Source organism: Colobus angolensis, unplaced genomic scaffold, assembly GCF_000951035.1.
Source record: "Colobus angolensis palliatus isolate OR3802 unplaced genomic scaffold, Cang.pa_1.0 Scaffold685, whole genome shotgun sequence".
NCBI classification, from domain to species: domain Eukaryota; kingdom Metazoa; phylum Chordata; class Mammalia; order Primates; family Cercopithecidae; genus Colobus; species Colobus angolensis.
Window position 1 is genome coordinate 171574 of NW_012120543.1, and position 14074 is coordinate 185647.

At 42.4% G+C, this 14074-nt stretch overlaps 1 protein-coding gene across 1 annotated transcript in view; it reads right to left on the minus strand.

The window, feature by feature from the left end:
- Positions 1-384: 384 nt before the first annotated feature.
- The window catches only part of LOC105500773 (nuclear RNA export factor 2-like), a 25005-nt gene continuing 11315 nt past the window's right edge, over positions 385-14074 (minus strand). Inside the window, 20 exon segments of the mRNA XM_011926443.1 lie at positions 385-429; positions 575-635; positions 3238-3420; positions 3913-3985; positions 4652-4694; positions 4806-4921; positions 5030-5088; positions 5205-5312; positions 5460-5515; positions 5594-5662; positions 6070-6106; positions 7817-7926; positions 8113-8220; positions 8341-8429; positions 8588-8657; positions 8766-8846; positions 8965-9069; positions 9181-9264; positions 9846-9978; positions 10306-10405. Of these exon segments, the coding sequence (XP_011781833.1) occupies positions 385-429; positions 575-635; positions 3238-3420; positions 3913-3985; positions 4652-4694; positions 4806-4921; positions 5030-5088; positions 5205-5312; positions 5460-5515; positions 5594-5662; positions 6070-6106; positions 7817-7926; positions 8113-8220; positions 8341-8429; positions 8588-8657; positions 8766-8846; positions 8965-9069; positions 9181-9264; positions 9846-9978; positions 10306-10405 (1730 nt within the window).

Below are 14074 nucleotides of genomic sequence, written 5' to 3' on the forward strand. Positions count from 1 at the left end.
CATCAGGATTTACTGACAAATTACCTATGAATGCAAGCCTGATTGATGTATCTCCTACAACCAGCCAGGGATGAACAGGGATGCAGGGTCTTTCAGTCCTGGCCCTGCTGGCTCATGGTTGGGGCAGGGGAAGAGCAATCCAGGACATGCAGTGTACAATGTGTAACATCACTCTTTATTATGAAAATAAATGGTGATTATGAGTGGGGCGAATACACAGAACAACTGGTTCTTCAAGTGGTTATGTTACCTCGCCTGCAAGTTAACTTTGGCTTTCTGGTGAGCCAGGCCGCCAACCCCAATCCTGGGCATGGCCTTAGGCTGGTAAAAAGAGGAAACAAAGAGGATGTGAATGAAGACAAAGAAGACGTCAAAGGGCTCCTTTTAGGGAATTTGCTTGAAGGCCTCCACTGGGATCTTGCTCTCGGTCTAGAGGAACTAAAGAAAAGGAGTTGGGACATCCAAAGAGCCAGATGCTCTGGGTTCCATACCCAGACCACCTGGCCTCAATTTTCTGGCCTTTTTGAAATATAGGAAACATCCACGTTTTACCCACTTGATTCCCAGATCTCACCTGGAGCATAGTGAAAACCTGGTCAGCTTTGGTGTAGTTCTACTCACTGTCCTGAAGGCACCTGGGGTGGGAGAAGAACAGGTGATCTCCGACACACTGACTATGCAATGCCACCCCTTAATCTATGCTACTTTTTGCTGGGACACATGTACCAATATGAGCACTATTGTAACAATGAATAAAGGCCTACGGAAAACCAAAATGCCTGTCGCTGACATTCTTGCCCACTAGAATACAAAGCAGAAAAATCGGGTTGTTCAAATGAACAAGGGCTTAATACATATTGACAAAAAAAAGATGTTCAAGAAATAATAAATAGAAATTCAAAACTAAAAATTATCCTCTAATTTTAAAATTGTGGTATAAGACAGGATTCACCATTTTAAGGTGTACAATTCAGTGATTTTTCTGGTATATTTACAAGATTGTGTAACCATTACAATTTTATCTACCCAAAACATTTCCACCACCTTAAAAAAAATACTCCTTACCTGTTAGCAGTCACTCCTCATTCCCCTTTTTGCCCAGACCCTGGTTACTATTCATCTGTTTTCTGTCTCTATGGATTTGCCTATTTGGGGCATTTTATATAAACGACCTCATACAATATATCGTCTTTTGTGATTGGCTGTTTTCACTTAGCATAATATTTTCAAGGGTCATCCATGTTATAGCATGTATCACAACTTCATTCTATTTTATCGCCAAGTAATATTTCATTATATAGTTATATCACATTTGATTTATCTTCATAAATTGATGAATATTTGGATTGTTTCCACTTTTTGACTATTATGAATAATGCTGCAATAAACACTCATTTTCAAGTTTTTGTGTGAACACAAGTTTTCATCACTCTTTGTGTAATTGCTGTGTCATATAGTAATTCCATATTTACCATTTTGAAGAACTGCTAAACTATTTTCCATAGTGGCTGCATCATTTTCCATTCTTACCAGCAATGTATGAGGGTTCCAATTTATCCATAGCTTTGTCAACATTAAAAAAATTTTTTTAATTGACATAATTGTACATATTTATGGGGTACATAATGATGCTTTGATACATGCAATGTACAGTGAGCAGATGAATGTAACTAGCACATCCATCATCTTAAATATTTATCTTTGTGTTGGGAATGTTTAATATTCTCCTTCTAGTTATTTGAAACTACATATTATTGTTAGCTATAGTCATCCCACAATGCTGTTAAACACTAGAACTTATTCCTCCTGTGTAGCTGTAATTTTGTATCTTTTAACACAGCTCTCCCTATTGCTTTCCTCCTATCAACACTTGTTATTTCAATTTCAAAAACTGGTAGCCATCCTGCTGTGTGTGAAGTGATACCTCAGTGTGGTTTAGATTTTAAACTGGGTTATTTTCATTTTTATGGTTGAGTTCCAAGAGTTCTTTATACATTCTGAATACAAGTCCCTTATCAGATATATAATAATGCACATATTTTCTGATTCTTGGGTTGTCTTTTCACTTTATTGATAGTGCCTTTTGATGCAAAACAAGTTTTAAATTTTGAAAAATCCACTTTATCTAATTTTGTGTGTATATGTGTGTTTTGTTATATGTCAGAAACCATTGTCTAATTCAAGGTCACAAAGATTCACTCTTTTGTTTCCTTCTAAGATTTCTATAGTTTTAGCTCTAACTTTTAGGCCTTTGGCTATTCTGATTTATTATTGTATATGGCATATGACGGGGTACAAATTCATTGTTTGTGAGTGGATATCCAGTTGTGCCTGCACCAGTTGTTGAAAAGGCTATTCTTTCTTTACCCATTGACTTTTTTTCTTGGCACTCTGGTAGAAAAACAATTGACCATAAAGGTAAGGATTCTGGTTTATTTTGGACTCTCATTTTATTACATTGATCTATACGTCTATTCTTAGGTCTGTATCACTCAGTATGGATTGATTACTGTAGCTTTGTAGTAAGACTGCAGTAACTTTGTAGTGGGTCCTCCAACTTTGTTCTTTTTCAAAATTATTTTTTATTCTGCATTCATTGTATTTTCATTTAAATGTTAGGGTTAACCTCTTAATTTCTACAAAGAAGCCAGCTGGGATTTTGATATGGATTGCATTTGCATTGAATCTATATATAAATTTGGGGAGTATTGACATTTTAACAATATTAATTCTTCCAATCCAGGGACATGGGATATCATCCCATTTATTTAGGTCTTCCTTAATTTCTTTCTATAATCTATTGCAGATTTCGAAGTAAATGTTTTGGATTTTTTTGTTGTTAAATTTGTTCCTATGTTATTTTTATGCTTTTGTACATGGAATTGTTTTCTTAATTGTATTTGCTTATTGTTCATTACAGGTATATAATAATACAATTGGTTTTTGTATATCGATTTTGTATCCTGAAACAATGCAGAACTTGTTTATTAATTTTAACAAGCTTTTAAGTGGTTTCCATAGGATTTTATATATACAAGATCATGTCATGTGATCTGAACTCTATATTGTTTAAAAATTAATTTCATTATCACAGTTAATGTATATACTTTATGAGCCCACTCATTTTTGGAAACACAACATCTAAATAGTTATTTTTACAAATTAACTGAAAGTTTCCGTTTTTCACTCCCCACTCTTCCCAGCTCACATCTATCCTGAAAGACTCCCAGCACTCACTTCTGAGACTGCTCAAGTTTCATCCCAGACTCAATGGAGACAGTCTCCACCGTTTCCTGCTGCTCCTGGGAGAGGGTAGGCAAGGAGCTGGAGGAGGGTGCAGGCATTGGGATGGAGAAGGCACTCTGGGTCTCCTTCATGCTGGCATTCCTCACAATCAGCTTGTCATTCACAATATACAGACTGAAGGAAAGATAAGCTCTCAGACAACTGGAAAAATGGACAACCCCACACTTTCAACAATAATCCTACTTCCACTGCCACTGAGGAACCAGATTCCTTCCAAGCCCCTACTCTGCCCACCTTTCAGATTCCTTGGCTGGTAGGCTTTACCCCTGCTGCAGAGTCCACCTTCGGAGAGATTGTCTACCAGTTTCCTTAGATTTGTAGATTTAACCCCAATGCATTTACACTTTACAAAAGAAGTAGACATCCCATTTTCAGAAAAGGACTGTTTCATAGAGAAATCTTATAACTGGACAAAAAGATACACAGCTAATTAGCAAGTATTGTGGCCAAAAAGAGAATCAGGTATTCTCATAATCTAGACCTCTTCTTGGATCTACCAGTTGGCTTTCCATGGTACTGAGAACATCCTGAGGACTGCACCACCACATTACCACACCATTGGCTCCAGAACAGAATGGGTACTCCCACCCACAACACAGCACTTACTTGGAATTGCTGATAGAAGTCAAGATGAAAGTTCGGGTGAAGGCAAGAACAGAACCCGGAGATTCTCCTTCCACTTTAAAGACAACAAACAATGATACTTCCTTACAGTTGCATATGCTTTACAAATTCATACAGGGTTCTCCAGTCAAGGAGATAATCTTTTTGTACCCTGAAGGGAGCCAGGCTGGGACAACTTTTCAGTGAGAGTCAGGAGGGGTTTCAGGGACTGAGAGGGCAACATTAGGAACAACTGGCTCCCAGGGATAGAACTCCCTAACATGTGTCAGGTCTCTTGACAAACATAAGTTCGCTTGATTCATTTTACACGGTTGCTCAGGAGATGAGCTTACCAACCCCATTTTGCAAATGAGGAAACTGAGGGGTTAGGTAACAGGACAATGTCCCAAGTTCGCAAAGTAACAACCTGGGATGAGAACCATCAAACTCTACAGACTGTCCCTAACGCCTGAGCGGTGCAGGTGCAGACAGGTATGGATGTCAGGAAGTAATGATGTTTGGGAACAAAACTGGGGGAGAGGAAGAACACAAAGGGAAGGGAACAAAAAGGAAAGAACACAAAGATAACAGAAAGTTGCCAGGAGAGGAACACAAATGGAGAGGAAGAATGCAAGGGGAGGGGAGAAGAGCAACCTGGGAAGCTGAGAGCGTTATTGGAGTAAGCCCAGCCTGGGGAAGGGAGTAATGAGTCATCTGGAGAGAAGAATCTATAGACACTCACCTTCCTTAAATACTCCATTGACAGAAAAGAAGAGCATCCTTTCCTGAAAGGGAAGAAGAAAAAACTAGAGCCTTCATGATCCTCCTACCCACCTACCTACTTCCTATCTACTCCAGCTCTCTGGGCCTGACTGAGGGAGGAAGCAGGTGCTCACCGTCTGGATGCACAAATCTACCACATAGGAGTTAAGGTCATGCTGAGTTCTGGGCAATACACTGAGGGAGTCCACAATCTCATGTTTTGTGTGCTTCAGCAACTGAACCCTCAGGCCTGTGTGAGAAAGAGAAGCATTGAGGGCTGCCACACCCTGTACCCTGTACCTTATTATTGACTTTCCACCCCATTTCCCATGCTGATCTTCCCCCATCACACACTCACGAGGGTCCTTGATATTCTTTATATTCCTGCTATCCTTGAAGTATTTTTCCAAGCTGCTCCTAGAAGAAGAGGAGGGACAGGAGTGGGTGGTCCGGGTAGTGCAGACATTTCCAGGAACTGGCCTTTTTGGGGGAGCCACATGGCCCCAGACCAGAGGCAGAGCTGTGACACTTACGATTCTGGGTCCTCAGGGTTGAGGGTAGTGGTCAGGGAGAAGCAGGCCTTGTCATGGTAAACACTGAGGAGACCCTTTCGATCTTCAGAGTCATAGATCAAGTAATACCTGTGAAAGAGCAGTGGGGATAGGCTATCTCTGTGGCCTGGGCCCCCAAATGAAACTTGAAGACTTCCTAAATCCATGAGTAGACATTTGCTTGGGTGGCCTGTCTTGTCTCAGCCTTCCACTGCTTTAGGATTCTGGGGAACTTACTGAAGCAGGAACTGAAGTACCAGACTCTTTATGGTCTCAGATCCTTTATAGCTTTCCTGGAATGAAAAGACATCTTGAAACTATGTGGTTTAAAAAACATCCGTTACAATATCTCAAATCTGGTCCCTCCTTACCTTACAAGGTTTTATTATCTCAGGGGCTTCAGTGCCAATTATAATTGGAGATCCTAACTCCTGGCCATCCTGAGCAAGGAAAGAGGCAGTCAGCAGTGCATACCAGGGAGGTAAAGCTGGATGAGCAAGGAGATGAACAGGCCCAGATGGAAAAAGGGTTAGAGGTGAGGCGTGAAATGGCCCTCTCAAAATTCTATCAGCAAGACAACAGTTGGAGTCTTCAACAGTGGGTCTTGGAAGCATCTATATTATTAGATGCAACTTTTGTGTGAATTAGTGAGTGTGAATGCTTGTGTGTATTCAAGGACATTTTATTCCAGGGAGAATATTCTTGTCTTTTTCAGGAATCTATGCCTCTAAAGTGGATGAGGGTTGGATACAAACATGTAATCTAGGCAAGAGCCAAAGGACTTGAGGGCAGGCATGGAGGTCATGTACTTGAGTAAGAGGAGACAATGATGACAGTGAATACTTACCAGGCGTAACAACTTGGGGAAATATTCCCGGATGGTACTGTCCATAACAAAAAATAGAATGAAGTGATTGACAATTCAGAGTTGCACAGCCTCTCTCCCTCTACCTCTACCTCTCCCTCCCCCTCTGCCTCCCCCTCTCACTCTCCTCCCTCTCCTTCCTCCTGGTTAGCTTCCACCTAGACTGCCCCGACTCTCTTCTCCAGTGCCACAAGAAGCAGCATTGGGAGCTCCAGGGTTTCTTCCCCCTCCCTCCCTCCCCTTTGTCCAAATCCTGACAGAAGGCTCCGCAGGGAGCAGGAAATGGAGTGGGAGTGCAGGGCTCTGCTACCCCACTGGCTGTCCATCAGTCCGCCTGGCCTGGCCCTGGCCAAGACCAGGTCAGCCCTTAGGGATGCCCAGGATGCTGGGATAGGTAGGTGAGTGAGGCTGGGCTCAGGAGACAGGAAGGGTAAGGCAGGGGGATGACAACAGAAATGGGGTGAAGGTAGGGGAGGGAGAGACAGGTGAGACATAGGAGAGGAGAGACAAGGGAGAAACAGGATGCAAAGTAAAGGGAAGAGAAAGATGTTCTACTGTGGAGGTGGAGTTCAGGGAGGTATAGAGGAGAAAAGGGCTCCCCTGCTGCAGCCCTTTCTCTCATCGCCCCCAGCTGGCCCTGGGGACTGAGGCAGGAAGGGAAAACATGCACCTGTTGGGCTGGGGCCCACTGGATGCGGCTGGAGCCTTTCTCACCTGTGTGAGCTCAGTCTGAGCTGAGCATGGGAAACAGAGCAGCCACAGGGACAAGAGACCTTCTCCCAGGAGGAGTGAAGGGTCAGGCCCCAGCTCAGCATGGGATTCAGAGTCTGGGAACCCACTCTCCCAACCACTGCATTCTCTTCTGATGGTCCCTGACTCCTGTGCCCCTCTGTGCTGGCACCTTGATTGAGAAATGCTACCCGTCTCGGGCTACCCAGGACTCCTCTGAGGGCCCAGGCAGGACAATGTGAGGTGTGGAGGGAAGGAGAGGCAGTGCCCTGAGAGGCCTGTCCTTCTGTCTCCTCAACCTCCTCGGCCCTCTGCCTTCCACTTCTGCCTCAGGAATGTGGCCCGCTTCTGGTCCCTTGACTCAGGAAACCCAGGTTTCTCCTCAAGGAAGGCCCAGTTCCTGGCATTGGGCCAGAGGAAGAGATGGCATGACAGCAGCCACCCAGGGCCTCGGCCCTCAGTATGAAACAGGGAAGCCCCAATGTCAGCCCAGGACAGGTGGCGGGACACTTTTGGAGCAAGAGGAGAACCCCTCTTGGGACAGGGGAGGGAAGCCCCATCTCAGCATGGAGGCAGGAAGGCCTATCTCAGTATGAGGCCCTGGACTAAAGGAGTCTTCTTGGTCCAGGGCACCAGCATCTCAACACTGCTGGTCCTGGGGAGGTGGGGGAGTCCCGCTTCCTGGAGCACACTCACGGAGGGCACACTGGAGGAAGTTGGGTAGAGACAGGCGGGAAACACACCCCAGAGCAGGTGAAAAGGGGAGCATGTCAGAGGAAGGAAAGGAGACCTCTAAGCACAGATGAGTGAGTGACACAGAGAAAGGAGTGTGTGTGTGTGTGTGTGTGTGTGTGTGTGTGTATGTGTAGGAGGGGAGGTTTGTGGTCCTCCCAGAGGACCAAGGCCGCTCCTTCCTGCAGAAGGGCACTTTCAGACACAGGGAAGCCCCAATGTCAGGGAGCAAAGGTGCCCAGGAAGGGCGATAGGGGTTGCCACTGACCTTACATAGGCGGACTGGTCAGAGAAGGTGCTGCACAAGGGGTTCCCTTCTAGCCATAGCTCTTCGAGCTTCAGCCCTTTCACCTTGTCCAACTCCCACGCTGACTTCAGCTAAGAAAGATGGGGAGGAAACTGGAGAAGGAGGGCCAGGGAAAGAGAGACACCTGCAACCCTGGGTCCCGAATTCCCCCAGCCCTCACAGTCACCCACAGGTACCTCTGCCTGCTTGTTGCCATTATCCTGGTGTGTACTGCCATCCACCCTCCATCCAAAGTTGATCTGGCTCCCCCTTCTTACCTTATTTTTGGAGAGGTTCAGGGTCTTGACTTTGGGAGCCTTCTCTATAATGTCAAGCAGGCCATCCAGCTGGTGCAGTTTGTTGTCACACAAGTTCAAAGATAATAGCTATCAGGTAAGAACAGTTAGAATGATGGATACTATCTCGAGGCTTGGAGACAAATCTGCCTTTCACCCCATCTCTTCCACCCCTCTAATTAAATACTAGCACTGGGCCTAAGGCCTCACCTCAGGGAAATTCCTTTCAATGATCTTCAGAGTGGCAGCCATGCAGTTTCTTCGATTCAGGATTATATCAATATGATGTTTCACCAAGTCTCCAGGAAGCCAAGAGAGGGGAATCAGAAGGCTGTGAGGGGCCTGACTGGACCAGCACCAGCACCAACCCCTCCCAAAGTTGCCATCCATATAAATCTCCCTCCCAGGCAGACTGTTCTGCCCCTACTTGCCCTAGAATTGCTGCTGTCAGCCATACCTGGGTCAAAGCGGAGCCTCTGGAGATCAAGAGCTTGCTGGGAGACATCATATCGTTTGTTCAGGGTCAGCTGCAGAGACAGAGACGAAGAAAGCAGCTCTGAGGCTCTGGTGGTGTGGTGGTCATGACAGGGAAGTACAGGTGTAGGGGAAGAAGAGGTGCCTTGAGTCTGTATTACCTTCAGCTGTGCCATCTCTTTTGGTTTCAACATTTTCTGCATAGACTGGGGTTTAGCAGAAAGATTGACAAAAACAAATACCTGCAAGAAGGTAAGGCAAGGTAAGCACCAGGACCTCTAATCTCAAAAAGACAAAGACTAGCCCCTGGCCTGTCCTCCTTTCCAGAGACTACATATAGGGAGTGTTGTTGACATATACCTTTTGGTTTTTCTCATCATGAATCTTGCAGTTGACGTTCTTTAATGCACAGGCAGCACTAGCATCCTGAACAAAGAAGTGGGCCTGATTTTTGTTGTAGTGGAACTACAGGGAATAAAGGCAAGAGCAATAGTGTCAGAGATCAGTGGCTCCTGCTGAGTCAGGCGTCTCCCCTTCCCTTGTGCCCACTCATCTGGCTTCACCATCTTCTCTTACAGCGACTGGAGTGAAGGGGACATTGCAATGGCTCTGGATTGAATTCACTATCCAAGTCTTATCATACTTTATCCCACAGGGAATCTAATGGTGAGAAGAAGGGATAGGATAGAAGAGAGACAACATGGAATTAAGTCTGGAAAATAACCCAACTAAGTGTTTTATTCTAACCTTCTAATGGAGCTTTAAAAGACTTCTAAGATAGGGACCATTAACATGATTTCAACTTTTTTTTTTTTTTTTTTTTGCCAGACATGGATTTCCTAGTTGTCCTTTTCTTTCTATTCCAAATGTACCTCCCAGATAATAAAATTCAGATGTTCTAAATTATCCTTTTTTTTTAAGGTGCTAGGAGATTCTACCTATTGAAGATCCAGCCTGCACCTCTGACAAGAACTCCAGAAACTCAACACTGCTACACTTAGCTTGAGCCATGAGGCATCTTGTGGAGAGCTGCTCCATCTTCTTGGCAGTAGTTTCCACCTTTGCTTTTAGACAACCTCTTGCAGTCAGCCTGTTCCCTTTACATTGTTTTTCTGAACCTGTGCTTAGATGTTAACTTCCCCCATCCTCAGAAAAATATCTAGTATTTCTACGTGTAATTAACACAACTCTCCCTAACCCACCTTTCCTGCACAGCTTTTGCATTTTCTCAGGACACTCACTGTGACCTTGAACCAGGTCTCCAGGTCTCCATTCTGTGTGTTCTTCTCCACTTCTCTCTCTGGAGGAATTCTATCTTGGTATTCACTATGGCATTTCACACTCCTACTATTGGGTTGTGAGGTAGAGGGGTTGCTGTAGGGAAATGGATAAAAAGATATGTCTATAAATGTATAGAAATGCATAGAAATGTGACACAGTTTTTCATACACCCTCAACTCACTTAAAACCAGGTCTGCAATTAGGATTTCTCAGCCATTACTTCACTTCTAGCATTCTTCAGTTTTTCAAGGAGAGGAAAAAAAAAACTACAGAGAGTGAAAGAATTACAAAGTCTCAGGGGCTGCTATGTGCAAACCAGCCTGCCTGGTCACTTACTTTCTTATTTGGGAGTCCTCCTGGACATTCCCCACCTCTACATTTTCATCTTCCTTCTGAAGGTGGGGAGGTGGGAGCTCATACCCATCATGTTCATCATGAAAGTTCTCCTTTCCAAAATTCCCCTGGGAAGAATCTCCACCTTTATTTTCTCCTTGAGGAGAGCTGCTACCATCACTGTGTTCTGAAATTAGGAACAAAAATAAAAGTTCGAAGACAAATCAGTGGTCATATACCATGTACCATTTCTTGGCCTAACATAATAGTAAGGCAAGCAAAGTGCCAACCTGCCCTAATAGAGCAGTCACACAAACCCCAGAAAGCAAACTCCTCTACCTGTCCAGATAGGAGAACCTTTTCTCACAGATGACATAATTAGGGAAGAGATCTTAAAGGAGGAGGTAACCGTGTGGAACTATTTGGAAAATGGAGCAGGATTTATAGAGAACAGAGTGTGAATGTTCATGGATTAGACTGGACATCAACCAAACCCCAAGAAGAATCCAAATGTTGCCTTCTGTTATGCCATTGTAGTCTAACAACCTCACCAAAACCTGATAGACAACCTCTCTCACACTTCCCAAATGCAATCAGCCACTAAATTGATTTTATTAACAATCAGCAAGCTGTACTGTCTTTTCTAGTGCAAGCTTTCATGACAGGATGGATTGATCCATCATCCTGCTAAACTGTCTCTCTGCCTCCAGCCTTGCCCTCAACAATACTCTTTTGGAAATACACAGAGTAAACTTTCTTTTTGCTGAGCCTAAAATGCCTTTCAGCTGAGAAGACAATGCTTCTAACCTCCACTCTTCTATAACAAGGAGCTGAACAATGATCAGAAATGGTAGGTGTCAACTATAATTTCCAAGTGTTTAGCGATTTTTCTGTCATCAGAGAGAATACTCTGTATGACTTTCATTCTTTTAAATTTATTGAGGTTTGTTTGATGGCCCAGGACATGGTCTATCATGAATGTTACAAGATATGTGGAAAAATAGTGTACTCTGCTGTTGTTGGATAAAATGTTCTATATATGTCATGTAGATCTGGTTATTGTATTGATTATACTATTCAGATCTTCTATAACCTTGTAGATTTTCTATATAGTAATTCTATCAGTTGCTAAGAGTGGGATGTTGAAGGCCCCAGTGATAACTGTGGACTCGGCTATTTCAGCTCCATCAGTTTTTCTTTCATGTATTTTGAGCCTCTGCTGTTTGGGTGTGTACACAGGTAGGATCATTCTGTCTTCCTGGTGGATTGATCCTTTTATCATTATGTAATATTCTTTTTGTTTCTATTGGTTTTCTTTGCTAGCAAGTCTACTTTATCATATAATTGTGGACTCAGGAATGCTTATAAAGTATTTCAGTTATATTTCACACTGTATTTACTCCTAGGAATTTCCTTGTTCACCCTCCGTATTCCTCACCAACATGTTCAATTCACCATGTGGCAAGATTTGGAAGTTTAATTTACATCTACAAGATAGTATCAATTATCTTTCCCATAAGCGTATTCACGAACGATATTTTATTTTTATCACATTCAACTGAAACAATGGTAATGCTAGTGGTTTTGGAGGTGGGGATTAAGGAAATTAGACTATCTGAAGCCAGCTTCCTTTTAGCATCTAAATTTAAGGTTCTCTAGGTTTGTATTTTATATATATATATATATATATATATATATATATGTGTGTGTGTGTGTATATATATATATATTGTTTTTTGGTTTTTGGTTTTTTTTTTTTGAGACAGGGTCTCACACTGTCACCTAGGCTGGAGTGCAGAGGCATGACCTTGGCTCACTACAACCTCCACCCCTTGAGCTCCACTGAATCCTCCCACCTCGGCTTCCCAAGTAGCTGAGACCACAGGTGCACACCGCCATGCCAGGCTATTTTTTTTTTTAAATTTTTGGTAAACATGGGGTCTCACCATGTTGCCCAGGCTGGTTTCAACCTCCTGAGCTCAAGAAATTTGCCTGCCTTGGTCTCCCAAAGTGTGGGATTATAGACATGAGCCACTGTGCCCATCCATAAGTTTGTATTTTATATGTATTATATATTAATTACTCCATGTTATCTCAGGACATACTTGCGAGTAAACATTCTATTCAGTCCTGATCACTTTACAATATACTTATTATGACCAGGCCTCAGATGAACTCCTCTGAAAAGTTATTGCTTTCACCGTGTGACCCATGGTCAAGATAGTCTTGTTACTCACAACCTTTGGAACTTTCCCTGTATGGCCCTGGAAGTGAAATTAAATATGGGTTAGAGCATTTGATCCAGAAATGTTCAGTCCCCAAAATTTGATGATAGCTTGGAGTGCTCTCTTTTTCTCATATTTCACATCCAATTGATCAGGAAAGTCTCCTGACTCTACCTTTAAAATATATCTAGAGTCTGACCCCTTTTCATTCCCTCCATTGCTACTACCCTGGCGAGGTCACCAACATCTATTTCCTGGATTACACTGCCTTCCAACTTGTCCCTCTGCTTTTACACTTGCTCCCTCACCATACATTTTCATCATAGCAGGGAGAGTGATTTTTTTGAAGCATAAGTCAAATCTTCTCATTCCTCTGCTCAAAAATCTTATAACAAGGGTTTGAATCCCATCAATATGTTAAAAAGCCATGAGTTCATGATGATACTCAAAAACAACAACCAAGAAGATCCTTATTGATGACATTTGTAGAATGCCAGGAAACCAACTTATATTTATAAAAATTTGTGAATAAAAGGGAAGAATCAAATATTTATTCTGCCTTCCCTGTGCAAGCTGTACATAAAGATAGCCAATTGTTGATGAAATTTTATTTTTATAGGAATATTCTAGCTAATATATGAAGAAGGCAAGATAGAATTTGACTATCGTCATTCAAAAACTTCTAATTAAATAAAGAATTTATACAATGATCATTAAACCTTGTAAAAATCACAAAAAGAGAAATAACCAGATATCATGTACTTTGTTATGGGTACCACCTATGAAATATTCTTGCCAAACATTAAACCTGAATCTGATCAGGCCTGAGAAGCAATTTAGGACTTCATCACTGTGGATAGGCAATGAACCAAATGTATGACAAAAGACCCAGTTTCTTTAACAAATAATTTGAGAGAGAGGGAGAAAGACAGAGAGACTGAGAGATAGAAACAAAGAGAGAGGTGATAAGTGAGTATGTTTCCTGCTGTATGCTTGTATGCTATTGAATATGTTATATATACACAGATATATTTTCAAACTGCAATCATATTGTAAAAATATCTGTAACCTACTCTTTCAGTTAACATTTTACATTATTGCATGTTCAGAAATAATACTTAATTGATTTTTATTATTTATCAAATTAATATGCTTTCTTTTAAAGACATTGTGGAAATTAAAGCTAAGGTCACCTGTTTACCAGAGCAAGAACTGATGGTTGAATCTCATTGAGCTGAAAGCTCAGTAAAGAATAAATATGATTAGTTCAAAGTTTACTTTTTTTATATTCTCTAAAATATCTAAATAACAATTTCTGACTTTAATATAATTTATGCATTAGATTATTATTATAGTTAAAATTTGTCACAGGTCAGGCGCGGTAGCTCACACCTATAATCCCAGCACTTTAGGAGGCCGAGGAGGGTGGATCACCTGAGATTGGGAGTTCAAGAGCAGCCTGACCAACACGGAGAAACCCCGTCTCTACTAAAAATGCAAAATTAGACTGGCATGGTGGCGCATGGCTGTAATATCAGCTACGCGGGAGAATCGCTTGAACCCAGAAGGTGGAGGCTGCAGTGAGCCGAGATCACAGCTTGGGTAACAAGAGCGAAACTCTGTCTCAAAAA